Source organism: Myxine glutinosa, chromosome 9, assembly GCF_964187855.1.
Source record: "Myxine glutinosa chromosome 9, kmMyxGlut1.1, whole genome shotgun sequence".
Classification (NCBI taxonomy): domain Eukaryota; kingdom Metazoa; phylum Chordata; class Myxini; order Myxiniformes; family Myxinidae; genus Myxine; species Myxine glutinosa.
Window position 1 is genome coordinate 89,414,285 of NC_136269.1, and position 18,363 is coordinate 89,432,647.

The 18,363-nt window shown below is 39.4% G+C and overlaps 2 protein-coding genes across 10 annotated transcripts in view; both read left to right on the forward strand.

The window, feature by feature from the left end:
- The window catches only part of LOC144893635 (uncharacterized), a 1,058,663-nt gene that overhangs the window by 945,069 nt on the left and 95,231 nt on the right, over positions 1 to 18,363 (forward strand). The window lies entirely within an intron of this gene.
- The window catches only part of G2E3 (G2/M-phase specific E3 ubiquitin protein ligase), a 171,166-nt gene that overhangs the window by 59,453 nt on the left and 93,350 nt on the right, over positions 1 to 18,363 (forward strand). For all 9 annotated transcript variants that reach the window (XM_078784508.1, XM_068100820.2, XM_068100821.2 and 6 more), the window contains exon 4: positions 10,803 to 10,904. In XM_078784508.1, coding sequence (XP_078640634.1) covers positions 10,803 to 10,904 — 102 coding nt within the window. The remainder of the gene's footprint in view (positions 1 to 10,802; positions 10,905 to 18,363) is intronic.

Here is an 18,363-nt window from a genome sequence, read left to right on the forward strand (position 1 = left end):
TTGCATCAAACCAAAAAAGGCTATAATTGTATTTCATTTTTATATGTCAATAATTATTTTGTTCTCCTCGTATTACCACTGTATTTATAACCTTATGTTTACTGGTATCTATGTAAGTTGGCATTGTGGTAGCTTAAGGTTTCAGGTGATTGGCTTAATCATTGTTCTTTTTAAAAATAAATATCTTGGAAGGAGGATGTTAATGTTTTGGATGTCCTTTTATGCTTGATTGGTCCTGCCCCACAGAAAACGGCAATTTTATTACCCACGTGACCAGCTACGTCATCGCGGGAATTTTCTTGCTGCGAGTATTTTTTATAATGATTTTGACTATTAGAGGATTCTTAATCAGAAAAACCTTCATCGAATTGACTTTCTGACGAGTCTGAAGCGAGTTGTGCAGCCATTATCAGTTGCGCGCAGGTGAAACCTTGCCCTTGATTATGCCATCTGTTGGACAGATGACGTCATGACTACAGCGAGTTTTGGGGGTGCTGCTCAACGGGTTTGCTTTTTTAACTGTTAACGCCTCAAAAAATTATTAGAATTCAAAACCACACTCAGTTCTTTGTTTGTTACTTAAAAATCTATATATGCACATTTTAAAAATCTATATAATATATAATTACCTCCACCACCAAAGGTGGATGGATGAAGAACCACCTTTAGAGGCCATTTTTCCCCGCAAACGGGGGTTGGCCTTTTTCGGGGACCGTGGTTGTTGTTGTTTTTTGGTCCCCTTTTTGAAGCAATGTTTTACGGCCGGATGCCCTTCCTGCCGCCAACCCTTTTTGTCGCCTTTTACGACAAGCAGGGAATTACCAGTGAACTGGTACCCAATTAGCCGACCTCGGAAGGATGACAGGCTGAGTCAACCTCCCTGGCGTTAATTCAGCGATCGACCGGGATTCGAACCCAGGATCCTAGGATCCTAAGCTGGCACCCTAGCCGCTAGGTAGATGGATGGGTGGAGGTTATGTATTCACCCCTGTCTGTTTGTTTGTGAACAAAATATCTCAAAACGTTGTGGACTCAGACGAAATTTGGCAGAGATGTCACTTGTATGTCACAAGGACGAAATGATTAGATTTTGGTGAAGTTCCGGATTCGGATCCGGATACTAGAATTTTAAAGTGATTCTTCACCATTGGGAGATAGGGCCAAAACGATACATAGCAGGATATCTCAAAATGTTGTGGACGGATTTGGACGAAACTTGTTGGACAGGTTGTGTGTGTGACAAGGAAGAATCGATTCAATTTCAGTGAAGATCTGGATCCGGATCCAGCTTGTAGAATTTTTAAAGTGATTCTTCACCATTTAGTGATATGGGCAACCAGGCGAAGGTATGCTCTCTACTGAGTGCCTTCTAGTTTATTTCCTGTGCCTGTGGGCCTTTAAGATCTTAATGTTCTGAGTTCAGTTCAATCAAACTTGCCATCCTTTGGAGGTCAGCAAAATTGGAACCAACTCTGGGAAGAATGAGCCATTCAAGTATCATGCGTGGGAGTGGCAACCTGTCCAGGATTGTGCCCCCAGCAAAACCTCTGCAGCCCTATATATCTTATGGCACAAAATGAATGGTTATTATTAAGCCTCCCCGTATAGCATCTAGGGCTTATTTTGCTGTTGTCGGGTTTGTTTCTACAATTGGCGCCCCCAATTTTTAATGGTACGCCAAAGTTTCTTGGACAACCCTGGAGTACTAAATCACCATTTAGAATTTTTTCTTCTTCCTAAACTAAACACTCCAAACGATATAAATTTCGGAGCTGCATCTCGGAGCCGGCAGGGACCTTCGAAATGTAATTTTGCATAAATAATGTGAATAGAAAGTATGTGGTTTCGCCTAAATTTTTGACCTTGACCTAATTTTAAAGGTCATGAACTAATTGTTACCTCCGCCACCAAAGGTGGATGGAGGTTATGTTTTGACCCCTTTGTCTGTCTGTGTGTGTTTGTTTGTCTGTCCATTTGTGAACAAGATATCTCAAAAAGTTGTGGATTGATTCGGACGAAATTTGGCAGAGAGGTAGGTAGCATGTGTGATAAAGACGAAATAATTAGATTTTGGTGAAGGTTCGGATCCGGCTACTAGAATTTTAAAGTGATTCTTCACCATTGGGAGATAGGGCCAAAAACCATACATAGCAAGATATCTCAAAAACTTGTGGACGGATTTGGATGAAACTTGGTGGACCGGTTGTGTGTGTGACAAGGAAGAATTGATTCGATTTTGGTGAAGATCCGGATTCGGATCCAGCTGGTAGAATTTTTAAAGTCATTCTTCACTAATGAGTGACAACAACAACAACAACAACATGCATTTTAAGGCCATTTTCCCTGCTAGAGCGGGGGTTAGCCTAATTGTGGTCTTCACTAATGAGTGACATGGCCAAAAATGATATATAGCAGGATATCTCAAAAGGTTGTGGATGGATTTGGACGAAACTTGGTGGACCGGTTGGGTGTGGGATCTGCCCCTGAGAGATCAGGTGAAAAATGATATTTAACATATTTTTAAAAGTTTTGGACGAGTTCTGAATAAACTTGGTGGATGAGTTGCTTAGGTGACGAGAACAAGCTGAACATTTTGGTTCAGGTCCGAATCCAGATCCAGCCTGTCAGTGGGATACAAAACGTAAACTGTTCACTAGGCGGAGGTATGCTCTCTACTGAGTGCCGTTCCAGTTATTAATGTTTCGATTGTCCCTTTTTTATGTTTAATTTTTATTTATTTATTAATGTTATATAATTGTTATTACAGGTCATGAATAATGTTATTCTTGATGAGAAGCATTCCTTTATCCAAAAGAAATGCGACAATCTCTCATCTTCTTCCACTCATAGATATTTCTCGTCTTTAGCTAAAAGTATCTCAAACAACTTCTGTCGCTCTTCCTTTCCTTCGCTTTCGTTCCGATGATACTATCACTGTCTCTCCTACTGATAAAGCAACTCTATTTGGTTCTCTTTTCTCCTCTAATTCCACAATGGATGACTCTAACATTCCATATCCCTCTGATGCACCCTTACCAATCCTATGCCCCTCCCAATAACCTCTTTTCATGCAGTCAAAAAATACTCTCTCTGAACACAAGCAATGCATATGGATAAGATGGCATTCCTCTTCGTGTTGAGGAGTGTACTTTAGAACTTGCTCTCGTGCTTGCTCGTTTGTTTCGTTTTTGTTACGCTAATGTACAGCCTATTTTAAAGAAGGGTGATAGTTCAAACCCTACCGTCCTATTGTTGTGACTTCTACTATTTCCAAAATCTTTGAGTATCTTCTCAATTCTCATTTTTTCAAGTAGATTGAATCTCACGCTTCTATTTGACCATCAATATGGCTTTCGCAAGGCAAGATCTACCGGTGATTTCCTTTAGTCCATTGGCTGAGGGGGTCCCCGTGTGCATGAGATGTGCCCTAAGTTACTCTTCATAATATTGAAGTAGACCATGAGACATATCAAAAAAGTTTGGGTAGACTTTTGGTAACCCGGCAGTAACAGAGAAAATGACGTCATTAGCCACGCCCTTTGCCGCTCTATTGATACCAAAATGTAGGGATAGGGGAAACATAAATCGCAATAACTTTGGAAGTATAAATAACAGAACTACAAAATACCCATTAAAATGTTTGTATTTAAGTACTCTATTCATTACAATAATCATTATGCAAATTAATATGTTAATGAGGTCACCAGAGGTCAAAAGGTCACAAAACCCGAGTACAAGTGAAAATTTCACACTGCTCCAAAAAAATACCCACCAAGTTATGGATTTACTCACTTTTACATTTATGATGCATGGAACGTTTAGAATAGATGCTACTGATTACTTTGATATGCATTTGGGGCCTTTTAATGCCTAATTGTATTACATAACATCAACTGAAAATTGCCGTAAATTTAAAAGGCAGATTTTTTTGCAGTCCATAAGTATAATAGAATGTTCTGCATACTAGTACCTTCTTTAGCAATTTGAGAATGTATTCTGAGTTATGTTTTGTGAAGAGTTCCCTTATGCTCTTCAGTCCATTGTATTAACCCTCAGTGTTTTGTCAAGTAGGCGGACACATCATAAGGTTAGATTTAATTGAAATCTTATTTGAAGCCAAGAAGCCTTTAAAAATACCCATGGGAATGATGACCATGGTTCCATAAAATGTTATCTATGCCTGATCTGCTAGTCAAATGAAAGAGACATATCTCAAGCAATGATAGACAAGTACATGTTTTAACACAATAGTTTATATTGTCCACAAGTTTAGTAATTTACCGTTGCTTACTCGCATGTTTGTCAAAGGGATCCAGATGACCCAGCGATGCTTATACAGAGTAAATTACTGCTACATACCTAATACCATAAAGGAATTTCCTTTATGCTAATACTGAGTTGAACCAGAGGGGTTTTTGCATTGCACAATTTGTTCATCACCCTGGAGACTTTGACACTTGCAGAAACGAATGCAGGGAAGTCCATTTTTGTGACAGGCACATCTGTCATTGCTGCATTTTTTGCAATTGCACAAAACTGTGTATTCTTCAGGAATTGATCTCATGCCTTTAGTTGGCATCAAAAGTTCATCTGCTTCCCTGAGGCCAAAGGCAGTTGGATCCAGTGATGTGGGCTTATGAGGGTGTAACAAAGTCACCATCTGATAGGTTGCATAAAACGCTCTATGGATGTGTTGCTGTATTGCATGGCTAGTTGGCGGAAGTTGCTCCAAGGATACACCTTTACTGTGATGGTAGATGTGGTCCCTTAATTGATCCATTGTTGTGCACTTGGTGTTCTTTTTTTCTGATGTGATGTGATTTTTCTGATGTGGAAGCCCACATCACAAACATAACATAACAAAGGCCTTTGGCTTCAGGGAAGCAGATGAACTTTTGATGCCAATTAAAGGCATGAGACCAATTCCTGAAGAATACACAGTTTTGTGCAATTGCAAAAAATGCAGCAATGACAGATGTGCCTGTCGCAAAAATGGACTTCCCTGCATTAGTTTCTGCAAGTGTCAAAGTCTCCAGGGTGATGAACAAATTGTGCAATGCAAAAACCCCTCTGGTTCAACTCAGTATTAGCATAAAGGAAATTCCTTTATGGTATTAGGTATGTAGCAGTAATTTACTCTGTATAAGCATCGCTGGGTCGTCTGGATCCCTTCGACAAACATGCGAGTAAGCAACGGTAAATTACTAAACTTGTGGACAATAGAAACTATTGTGTTAAAACATGTACTTGTCTATCATTGCTTGAGATATGTCTCTTTCATTTGACTAGCAGATCAGGCAGAGATAACATTTTATGGAACCATGGTCATCATTCCCATGGGTATTTTTAAAGGCTTCTTGGCTTCAAATAAGATTTCAATTAAATCTAACCTTATGATGTGTCCGCCTACTTGACAAAACACTGAGGGTTAATACAATGGACTGAAGAGCATAAGGGAACTCTTCACAAAACATAACTCAGAATACATTCTCAAATTGCTAAAGAAGGTACTAGTATGCAGAACATTCTATTATACTTATGGACTGCAAAAAAATCTGCCTTTTAAATTTACGGCAATTTTCAGTTGATGTTATGTAATACAATTAGGCATTAAAAGGCCCCAAATGCATATCAAAGTAATCAGTACAGCATCTATTCTAAACGTTCCATGCATCATAAATGTAAAAGTGAGTAAATCCATAACTTGGTGGGTATTTTTTTGGAGCAGTGTGAAATCTTCGCTTGTGCCCGGGTTTTGTGACCTTTTGACCTCTGGTGACCTCATTAACATATTAATTTGCATAATGATTATTGTAATGAATAGAGTACTTAAATACAAACATTTTAATGGGTATTTTGTAGTTCTGTGATTTATACTTCCAAAGTTATTGCGATTTATGTTTCCCCTACCCCTACATTTTGGTATCAGTAGAGCGGCAAAGGGCGTGGCTAATGACGTCATTTCCTCTGTTACTGCCAGGTTACCAAAAGTCTACCCAAACTTTTTTGATATGTCTCATGGTCTACTTCAATATTATGAAGAGTAACTTAGGGCACATCTCATGCACACGGGGACCCCCTCAGCCAATGGACTACTTTCTTACATTACGAATGTCTGGGGCTCTTCTCTGAGAGACTTTGGGGAATCCTTTTGTTGTAGGCCTAGATATTTCAAAAGCTCACGATATCGGGTCTGATATCCAAGCTTCCCTCTTTTGGCTTTCTTCTTTCACTCTGCTTTCTCATATCAAGCTTTCTCTCTGACTGCTCTATCTCCATAGTTGTTGATGGTTCAACATCTCCATCTTTCCCTATCAACAGCGGTCTCCCTCAGGGTTCTGTCCTGTCTCCTACACTCTTCCTTCTTTTTATCAATGACCTTTTTCCTACACATAACCAAATGTACACGTATGCTGATGACTCGACGTTACATTCCTCCAGGTTTTTTCCCATCTGCCCATCTTCCCTTACTCGACCTACATCTCCTTTGTTGATCACAGCCACCTCTTTAAATTCTGATTTGGACAATATTTCCCAGTTGTTGTTTCGGATGCAGCCTCTGGCTGCTGGTTGCATCCTTTACCTGGAAGCGTGTTTGTGCGGCTGATGCAGTGCCCCAATTACCAGTGAGCTGGTACTCAATTTGCCGACCTCGGAAGGATGACAGGATGAGTCAACCCCCCTGGCGTTAATTCAACAATCGACCGGGATTCGAACTCAGGATCCTATGATCCCCAGCCAGCACCCTAACCACTAAGTCAACACCAGGCTCAGATTTCCGATTGGGGCAAATGTATTCAGGTTAAGTTTAATGCTTCTAAAACTCGATTTCTTCCCATCTTTAAAACTCTTAACTCTCCATCACCTCTGAAAGCTCTACAATTACATGTGATACAATAAACGCACTAGGTATTATCCTAACATCAAATTTATCTTGGAATCCACGCATTACACAAATAGCTAAGTCTGCCTCGAAGAAACTGGGAGTCCTGTTCAGAAGTCGAAGATTCTTCTCCTCTCAACAGTTACTTCAACTATGTAAAGGATTGATTCGTCCTTGTATAGAGTACTGCTCTCACATCTGGAGAGGTTTTAGCTCCATATACTTACTGGACAGAATTCAATCCAAAGTAATCCGACTCATCAACTCTCCTAATCTGACCTCAAAACTCGCCCCGCTTGAACTACGCCACAAAGTTGGCTCTTCGTCTTTTCTACAGATATTACTTCGGTTTCTGCTCGGAATGAAATTTTGCATCAATTGGAATATAAAGTATGTGTGGTTGATGCAACGTTTTTGATATTTTTTTTTCTTTTTTTTTTCGACCTAAACTTTAAGTTTATGACTAAATTATAGGCATTTAAACATTTTTACCACAACTCGACTAACATTTGTCCAATCAGAACTAAATTGTCCTTTAGATACCCGAGCAAGTTGCATTTACGCTTAATTTACATCATACCCTTCCGAGTTGATGTTCAAGGTCAAATGGCAGTCTGAAAAAACACTTTTTTGTCATCACTCAATTTTGCCAATGCGGATTTTTTTTTTATACAAAATCGAGGCTCGTATAAGAGCATAAAACACAAAAGCATAAACGTAAACAGAAACACACATGAAACATAATAATAAATGGAGCGGGAGACAAGAGGGGGAGAGAGGGAAGCACAACAAAAGTGGAGAACAGGGACCATTGGGAGACATCAGGAGATCGGTGGGACATCAGGAGATCTGTGGAAGGAAGAGGGCTGGAGCGGGGTACATGGGATAAACAAGATGGACACTACAAGGACTTTCAGGAAAGAAAACTGAATTTGGAAAAGATGGGTTTGGGGTGTATTAATGATCAAGGTTTTGGATGGGGGAAGATAAAAGATGGTGGTGAACAGCTGTTTTAAAGACCTGGAGGGAGGAGTGGGATTGAAGAGAGTGAGGGAGTTTGTTCCAGAGGTGGGAGAAAAGAGGAATGAAAGGGTGAAGGTGAATAGAGAGCCTTGATTTTGGCAGTTTAACCATAAGAGGGTTGCCGGCAGATCTTGTGCGACCTGTAGGAATATTTGGGGGACAGAGCACAGACAGAACTGGGGAAGCTAGGCCGGAGAGGAGTTGGTAGAAGATAAAGACCACCAACCTACCTGTGGGGAGAGAGTGAAAGGCTCTTAGAATCAGCTTCATTGCGGGAGATACAAATGATACCAAAAGTCTTGGTTTCTTCAGCGTGAAGCCGAGCTACGTGTGGGTGTGAGGCAGGAGCACCAGCCCAGAGGGGAGAGCAGTATTCCATCAAGCTGTGGATGTCAGACTGCTTGGCCTTCCAAGATATTTTTGCATCATAATAGTGGGATCTGCACTGAAACTGTGTAGCTGATATTTAATTAGTGTCCTGGACCTACTATTTTGGAATGTGACCTAATTAACAAAAACTTATTTTTGATCATAACTTGAATCATTTTCCTCTGAATTCCATGATGAGTTTTATGGAGAGATCTACACTCTATTCCTAAATGTTGAAGGTCAAGGTCACATGGTGGTCCAAACAAAATATGGCCATCATTGGATTGCGGGCTAAGCGTAAATCGTGGGCGATCACCAACGGTACGCCTTCCCAGTTGGGGGTGGCTTATCCTTGGCGATCGTTTTGTGATCGAGGATATCTATTTGTTGTTGTTATTACTGTTATTCCCTCCACCACCAAGGGTGGGCGAAGGTTCTGTTTTCACCCCTGTTTGTCTGTTTATTAGTCCCCTACCGGTGTACACCGGAGGGGACTATAGGTTTGCACGCCGCCCCTCCGTCTGTCAGTTCGTCACGCAAAGAACAGTTTTCCCTACTTTTTTTTCTAAACGCTTGATGCTAATGATTCCAAACTTAGCACATGGTTTCGTCATGATAAGTTACAGATCGAGTTCGAACTTCCCGACGTTTCGATCATTTTTGACAAAGTTATGGCACTTTGAACTTTGGGAATTCTGATAATTCTGATGGTCCTTAACTCAGTGCCATTTCAAGTTTTAATTTCCTTTAAAAAAGATTTTCTCTGCAATAATAGGACCGATTGAGATCAAATTTTCACTGTAGGGGGGACTCGGTTTGTAGAATATTTTAATGGTAATTATGACGTCACAGGTCACGTGGTTCGGCCGCCATATTGTTTTTCGTGAAAACACGAAAGCCCCTTTTTCTCTGCAACGGCTGAACAGATCGAGGCCAAACTTTGCAGGCAGAATCGCATACCCATGACGAACAAAAAAGTCAGTGAGCATGACGTCATGCGTCACAAGGTTTCAGAGTTATGATGTTTTTAAGCACAAATCTTGAAAACCTAGCTCCTCCCTCATTTTTTATCCAATCAAGGGGAAACTTCACAGATCTGTTCAGTATGTCAGTCTACTAAAATGTCCTTTTGGAATTTGCGATAGGGCACCTGGTTTGGCAGATATCGTTAATTAAACGAAAATATTTTTTTAAATGGATATCTCTTGTTTATTCTAGAGTTCTCCTCCAGCTGCACCGCGCGCCCTCAGCCTCGTCTGCAAACGTCAAAAGCGCGACACAGCACGCGCTTTCGGGAGGGGCGGAGCCAAGCCGAGCAACATATATATATACACATCGATCATTGATCGTGAACCAGAAAATATAATAAATTACTGATATTTAGCGACTCGAAAGGTTCTTTATCAACAACTTATTTTGTCATGCTTCTGCTGACCTGTCTGTAAGGTGTATAAATCGAAGTCCTGAGTGCGAATCACAGGTGAGCCCGTCCTGAGGTAATTAGCGATTGGGAACGATTCAGAACCTGTGGGTAAATAACACTTGGTAATTTCCCCAACAGTTTTCCGGACGACAGACTGCCGGTAGGGGACATGTATTGCAGCGCAATACTCAGAATGCTTGTTTGTCTTTGAACAGGATATCTCAAAAAGTTGTGAATGGATTCGGAAGAAATTTGGTGGAGAGGTTGGGTGTGTGACAAGGACGAAATGACGAAATGATGAGATTTTGGTGAAGATCCAGATGTGACAATTTATAGAGTGATTCTTATCACCATTGAGAGATAGGGCCAAAAACAATTAAGGTATATAACAGGATATCTAAAAATGTTATGGATGGATATGGACCACACTTGGTGGACAGGTTGGGTGTGTGACGAGGAAGAATTTTGAAGATTTTCAAAATCATTGAAGTGATTTTTCACCATTGAGAGATGGGGCCAAAAACGATATATAATACAATATCTCAAAAATTTGTGGATGATTTATGACAATACCAGGTGGATGAATTGGTTAGGTGATGAGAACAAGCCAATTCAATTTTAGTTCACGTCTGGATCCAGATCCGGCCTATCGGTGGGATACAAAACGTAAGCTGTTCACCCTGGTGGAGGTATGTGCTCTATTGAGTGTCATTCTAGTTATTATTAATATGTTAATTGGAACCCATCTGTTGGACCAAGTTGTATACTAGTAAAAAAAAGGGTTTGGGGTTTGGTGAAATTCAATTACACTTTTTGGATACTCGGCAAGCACCAACATTGCTGCCTTCCTCTGACAAAATGGTTTCACTGTTGACAGTTGCTATTTGATATTATTGTTGTAATAACTTTTTGTTGGGTTCTTCCTGTCCACAAAGTTTCAATGTCAGAAAGTTATCACTTTTGCAGTATGAGGTGAAGCCTTGTGTTTTATTTGCTGCTTTATAATGAGGCAGGCAAGTTTAAAATTAATATTTAGTTAAACAAGCTCTTAAAATGCAATATATAGTGCTAAAATGTCATCTTTTTTTTTTTTTTCTCCTCCAGATTCTCTCGAGTGGCCTCTGGCAAAAAGCTAAGGAAAATGAGGGCCTGATTGGATTCAGGCCTGAGGATATAATCAAGGAAGTATCACGTGCTTATCGCTTGGTGAGTTGCTAAAGAAAAATCGTTTATATAACTGTGTCTTGGTGAGAAAGCTTTTGTATAAATGAAAGCTTCTGTGTAAATGCAGTTCAAATGCGTGCCCCAAACCTACCTACCTATCAAATGTCCGCTTATGGTCATGTGTCTGCATGAAAAGTCAGAAAGATTTGTTTCGGAGAAGGGTTGATAATTGCACAATGCTCGAGGTCTATGCAAACGAAGTGGATAGTAATCTGGAGGGGATCACAGAAACCTTTGTTCGATTCCTTAAACTGAAAATGAGATTTTGATCATTTCTTCTGTATGTCGGTGGCACTGAATCGGTGAGACTGGAAAGTCGGCTTTTAAGTGGAAAGTGTACCTTATTGTCCTCTGGCATCCTCCCGTCTTTCTAGTAATGTTGCACCAGTCTCAAAATGTGGCTGATAACTCACATTTACATTTACAATCTGTGTAGGTTAGCCAATGCAACTTTATTTTTATGACCTTAACAATTATAGACTTTATAGAACACCTTATACTTGAGAAACTTGTCTTGAGAAAAAGGACATGGGAAGGGTCTTTTCAAATCTTGCTATGCATTTCCGAGCACAATTTATATTTCCTACAAGCTGCCATTTTGCCTGAATTTTGATATTCCCCAAAGCTGAGAGCAAGTGGCACATTTGATGAGTCGAGATGGTTTAAAATGGCATAATATTTTGTCCAAGAACTGCAAAACTGGAGGTTTTTCAAAGTGCCAACAAGGTGATTTATGTTCTACAGGGTTTAATTATATGTTAGTGTAATACAATTGTGTGTGCCCCGGTTTAGAATAGGTACACCGTATCTCTGCGTGTCGTGAGAAGCGACTAAAGGGAAGGGTTGGTGTCAGGAAGATCATCCGGCCATAAAAACATTGCCTCAAAAAGGGAACCATGATGATTGTCATGGGGCCCGCAAGGCTAACCCCTGCTCTAGCAGAGAAAATAGCCTTAAAAATGGATTTTCTTTTTTGTATAATACAATTGAAATAAAATAGAGGTTTTAAAGGCTGTGGACAAAAAATTCGGAAGTTTACCGTTTTTGATGCACCCTCTTTTACACCACCTTAGTTACCACATTAAATTGGATCTTGGATGTTGCTCCTGTGAGATTAATTGGCTATCTCCATGCCACTGGTCTGTTAAACCAGAACTGACTGGGGCAACACAACAACACCAACAACCCATTAAATTGCTTATTTGTGCTTGTTGCTTTTGTCCTTTATGATGTCCCTAAAAACGCAAGTTTCCTGTTTGGAATGTTTTTCAATTTTGAGAGTGAAATCTTGTTATGGATCTAGGTTTTGGGTTCCACCATGAGGGCCCTTCTCGGGCTTCTCCTGAACTACCGGTCCTGAGGCTACCGGCTACGGATAACTCTTTTGGATGGCCGCCAATACGCCAATTAGATGATCAAATCTCCCAGGGTCCCCCATCTGACACCGTTTACCTGGGGGTGACGTGGCCTACCGAACCGGGAATCGTGCCCTCAGTATGTACTTATTTTATTTAATCACTGGCAAGCACAAACCGCCTATTGTGGAGCCAATTGGTTGGGGAAGAACGTCCCAAGCTACTACTATTGCACCTTAGCCGAGTCAATGGGAAACAGACAAAATGGGCAGGTTGAGCATAACTGTTTACCAGGATTGCAAGTATTTATAAGCACAGAAAATACACAACACATTTACAAAGCAATTATTGTACAGTAAACCCTCAAATATCGCGGGTTCTAATATCGGAGGTTTCGACTAATCGCGGGCAACATAACATTATGTTCCAATTTCATTATCACTGTATTTCATTTCGATCATTCGCGGGTTTTCTGCTCTTTTGAATCATTGCTTGTGGCCGTGTGTACAATTAAATCCCATTACAAGCCTTTTCTTGTTTCTCGGGCACCGTTAATTGAAGTAATCAGACCAGTGTAGAATAATAATTTTAACTACTGTTCTACTTCAGAAACTTCAGAAACTCGTTTTAGCAAAATCAATGGTTTATTCACTTTAGAGAATTTGTTGTATACTAAGCCGAGATCTTTAATGAGTCTGTTCCAGAGTTTGTTGACGCTTGTTTGGTCGGTCTTGGTTGAAGCTCGTTCAGTTGTTGACCAGTCTCCAGTTGGTTGATCAGTTCAACTGGTCTTCAGTTTTCACTCCTCTTCAGTTCATTCTCCCAGTCTACTCTGCTTCTCTCTCCTCGCAACTTTCTCCTGGTTTTAAAGCCCCAAACTCCTTTGATGTTGCAGAGCATGCAGGGTGTTCCTTATCCAAAAACCTTATATGGCTTTCTTGGCCAGCAAATACTTATTTCTGTTCAAGAGGTCAAATACTCTGACCTGCTGAAGAAGAATTTGCAGCGTGTGCGCAGTGCCCTGAACAGAGGCTATTAATGATCGACAGGTGGCGGTCCAAGAGCGTTACACATTCTTGTCTGAAATTAACTCTCCTGACCACATGTTAATGCTAGCTCTATGCTCTTTTGCTCATTCGTAAAGTAAAACATAATTCCACTTTAAACAAGATTACATTGATATATATTCTAGCAATATTGTCAATATGAATATTTAATCCCCAACAATCCCCAGTTTTTCTTTTATGTTTATATTAACCATTAATCTAAACATTACCACATTAAATATTCAAACCACTAATCTTGTAATTCAATTTCCTAAGGCATACACCGTCATTCTGGAAGAATTTTGATCACAATACATTTCCTTGTTCATTGACTCTTTCTATGTTGATAATTCAATTCAACTCATTTGCATAAAGATCACAAAACATTTCACCTTCACCAAAACGCAATAATTTCAGTTCATCAAAATAATAAAGCATCTGCAACATTTGGCAAAATATTTGCCTTTAATCAAATATTGACTTTCTTTGTTTGAAAAAAGGGGCGGATCACTTGTGTTTGGAATTTCAGCATAAAACATTTTCTCCTGTTGTCTTCATCACACCTTCACTATTTGCATAGGATTTTCTGCTGTTGTGATAGCTGGGCAGAGTCAAAGACTGACCCTGCTCTCCATGCAGCATCCTTGCCACTCTTGCTGTGAGCCATAGTAGATTTGAACAAGGCCTCCATCCAGTTGTAGTCGACTTGCCTCCTCACTAATTGTGAGCATGGAGCAAGTATTGATGTGATGTTGATTTGTCAACAAGATGTGGAGCAGGGATGCCGGATGCATCCGCAATGATGATGTTGGGACCATGGTACTCAGTTGTCCATGGTCCATACCAGGAGCACACAGCAGAATCGTGCACAGCTGTTGTGAAGGAAAAGGCAGTCGTTCGCTTGCAGCTCCATGCTGGCTCCCCGGAAGTTGGTGAAGTAATGACACACGTCACCGTATCCCGTAAACGTTGCAGGTAAAATCTCATCGTCCTGCAATTGCTGATGTGATGACTGTTCGAGGTATTTGAACACAAGTAAGTGATCGTCCTTTTCCCATATGTTGCAGTGTGACCCAGACAAATGGTCACATAATTTTCCCTTGGTGAAGGTAAACATCCATCTTCCAAAGGAGCATTTCTTCATCATTCTTTGAGAAAGAGGGTGTATGCCAAGATTAACTTCATTTTCACAAATTTTCCTTTTTCAAACTTCTTCCCAGATGTCGTTATCACTCCATTTGGGATGTGGTCTTGTCTTTCCTTTACTTAGCCACATTTATATCTGCTCTCCACACAGATTGAATCAGATGGGGTACATTGTAACATGAAATCACTATATTTTATAACAACTTCACACGAATAATATTCAACTCAGACATGTGTTTTACACTACTAAAACTAAGAATAGCATCCACAATTGCTTTCAGGTTCATATAATTCAAAAATTAAACACATGCAGGTGTTGTAACTCAACTCAAAGAAAATAAATGCATTAATAATGATTATATGATTTAAATCACAAACAGGAATATCTAATTCCCAACAATTCTTGCAAACAAGCAAACTATGCCTAATGTGTTATTAGCATAGTCCTCCCCGCTTTTTTTTTTTCTTTAACAGTGTTACTTGTGGTGATATGAGTTCATCGATCGTGTAAAACGGACATAGTGCACAACAAGTTGTTATGCCCTCATTTATGTCAATGACATTCAACATTATATACCAAACTAACAAACTTCTTAAAATGTGACTAAAGAAAAATCCCTTAATATGTAACATAAATCTGATTATTTGCCTTATTCTGATGCCCCTATTTCCCGGGGTCCATATTTATTTCTATTGTTATCAACTTCCTATGATCTGTGAATTCGTTCCAAAATACCACAACCATAGGTTTTAACAAAGCTCTACCAAACTATTTCCAATGTGAACTCAAAATACTAGTAAAACAATCAATTTCAAAGAATTAACTTCAAAGGGTCAGCAAATTCATTCTATAACCAGATCTAATTTGTCCATCCAATAGTGTGCCTTGACACATGTCATATTATAACATTTTAATAAACCTTCAGAAATGTTGCCCATCGCAACAACTTCCCTTTTACAAATAGCCATGTGTAAATTACATATTGAACGACAATTTTCTCTCAATGTGTTTGGCCTAAATGGCCGCAAAAGTGGCTGCCAACATGCAGTACCTTTTTTTTATCTACCAAGTAAGTGCTCATCGACATAAGACGTCTACCAAATGTTGTTTGTAAAAACAAATCTGGGATTTCTAATTACATGGATGCACACTCTCAGGACATTGCAGGCTGCTGTTAGCAATCCATTACGATAAAATAATTTATTTACCCACAATCAAATAAGTAACACAAATTGAGGATATTATCCCTATCACATTCATTTATAGATTCATTTGGTTCTAATTCACTCTTTTCCCACTGCTATAAGGAAGAACAATAGCTCTTATAAGTCTTTGTAATATCTCATTAAATTTACCCAGCATTGAAGAATTTATTTACTATCCATTTCCCTTCTGTTTACCAGTAACTTTGTTTAAACTCCATAACTTAATTTGATAAATCCCATGTGTACAGCTCCCACTTATTGAAACCCCTACTTTTGTAGAAAATATCCAAATACGTGGTTGTATACTCCCTTAAAAGTTGTTCCTCCATTTTCTATGCAACTTAGTGAAGACTACTGACACCAGTATGCCAATATAGGTGTGGCAGATTAACAAAATATGTTGCAGGTACACGTAACATCGTGTTCTGAGTGTAAAAACATAACAGCGCGTTCACGTCTGCCCCTTGGTTTTAAGATTCACAATGCATTTCGTTTTAAAACTCACAAGTTCAATTCAACAAAACTTTCTTTACTATCTGCCCATATCGTCTATGCCTAAGACACATCCATACATACAGCACAATTTATATGCTGATAAAGGTCAAGTTTATATATGTAAAAATCCATGAGCAGAGTACTCTGGAAAGTCAATGTAAGACCACTTCCAAATTTGACTAATTTTGTACTCCTTTTGTTTATGAAGCTCCTATCCATAAATAGCTGTTATTCTCATATAAATTCTATCAAAAATGGAATCCTAAAATTACTCACAATTTTACTATTAATTAATGGCTGCTCATAACCCAGCACATCAAATCTGTATCCCTTGACAACAGAGATAATGTTCATAATCAAATTATATTCCTATTTTATTTTACGAATTTTCTGGATATTCTTGTAAGATTGACACACAAAACAAAACATTGACACACAAACATACACAAACCCAAGCATTATGTATATTTGTTTGCATTTGAACCATCATTAACAGATCAAGATGGGTGTCAATTGTCATTTCAATTTCGTAAAATTTATCCTTTAATGTTAGAAACGCTAATACACAAATAGACAAAAAGTTTATTTTTAGAAAACCCCTAATGTCACATTGAAATTACCCTTTTTGGTCCTACAATAATTTATCCAAATTTTACAAATTTACAAATTGTACAAATTTTACAACACCTCTATTTACATGTCAGTCGACCACTGACCTATCAGCATGCAAAAAAAATAGTCCAAAATGCCCCCCTGCTGATCATGTGACGCTTGTCACTTGGTTTTCCAAAAAATTTTGCAAAGCAATGTTCCACACTTTGGTAATTGTTTTGTTGTAAAAAATTGTTTCGCCCAAAATACTCCCTAAAACCACATTTATAATTGGCAAATATGAGGCTTCCAGAATGAACTCTAATTCTGGATCTTTTAATTCATGTTCCAAAAAAAATCCAATTTTGGCATTTAATCAACTAATTAATTAATTTGCTAATAAGCAAAAGTAAAATTCATTCTTGCTCCAAAAATGTTTGAGACAAGAAGCATGAACAATTATTCATGTTGGTCTTTTGGCATTTGGGATCTGCAGCAATGAAGGCCTAATCGTTATCTGAGGTACCGGTAAGCACTGGTACCCTTGATCTTGGTTCGTCCTATGAACTCGTCTTCCTATTTGAATATGGACAACATCGTTTCCAGTGTCCAATATTTCCACAATTAAAACATCGATGTCTGTCATTGGCTGGTTTATCCACCTGTTCACTTGTATCGCTGGGCTGCCTCTCCAGATCCCTGAGTTGCCACCCCACTCCTGGTTATCTCCTACTGCATTGTTGCGTTGTTGCCCAGAAAACCTATTGCGTTGATTCGTAGTCATCAGGGCTTGAGTCTGTAGTTGCATCAATTTCTCGGCATTTACAGCACTATTCCTGGCTTGAATCCGCTGATGATGCAAGGCGTAATTCAATATTTCTTGCATTGGCTTGCCTTCCCAAGCAATACATTGTCTTTCCACTTCACTCTTCAATTTGGGCATTAGACCATTAATAAAAAGGGGTTTTAAGGCATTGTCAATTTGTGCCCGGTCTATGCCTGAATATAGTCGGAAAACATCTCGCAATCTGTCCAAATAATCGCTAGCATCTTCGCCTGTGTTCTGCTTGCATGTAACCACTTTGTTCCAATCCGTCACTGGTGGCAATTTTTTTTATGGCCTCTATCAAGTTATTGATCTGTGCCGTTCTAGCCTCCGTGGGCATGTCCACCTGTCCATCTTCCGTATTTACCCAGTTGGCCTCACGCATTAAGTTCCTCAAAGTGGTGGTATTAGGAATTAACCATTTTAAAAGTATTTCCATGTCTCTTGCAGTGGGCAACTGAGTTTCCACAATTAACCGCAGTTCCTCCGCAAATTGAAGTGGATCTGTTTTGATTGATGGCATACTACTCTGCAATGCCTTCAATTGATGTACCTGCCATGGTCTATACATCAGATCTGGATGTTGCTGATTTGCCCCTGGAAATTGCCGCTGAGGAAAATTCATAACACCACTTGCTCAAACCCTCCTTGTGAGAGAGTCAACTTTTGATCATTCATTAGCCAATCACATTGATCGTTAGATTGATTGGCATTTATCACACGACCCTTACTCCGTGTATGGTAAAATGGAGAGCATGATAAAGATATAGCAGCTG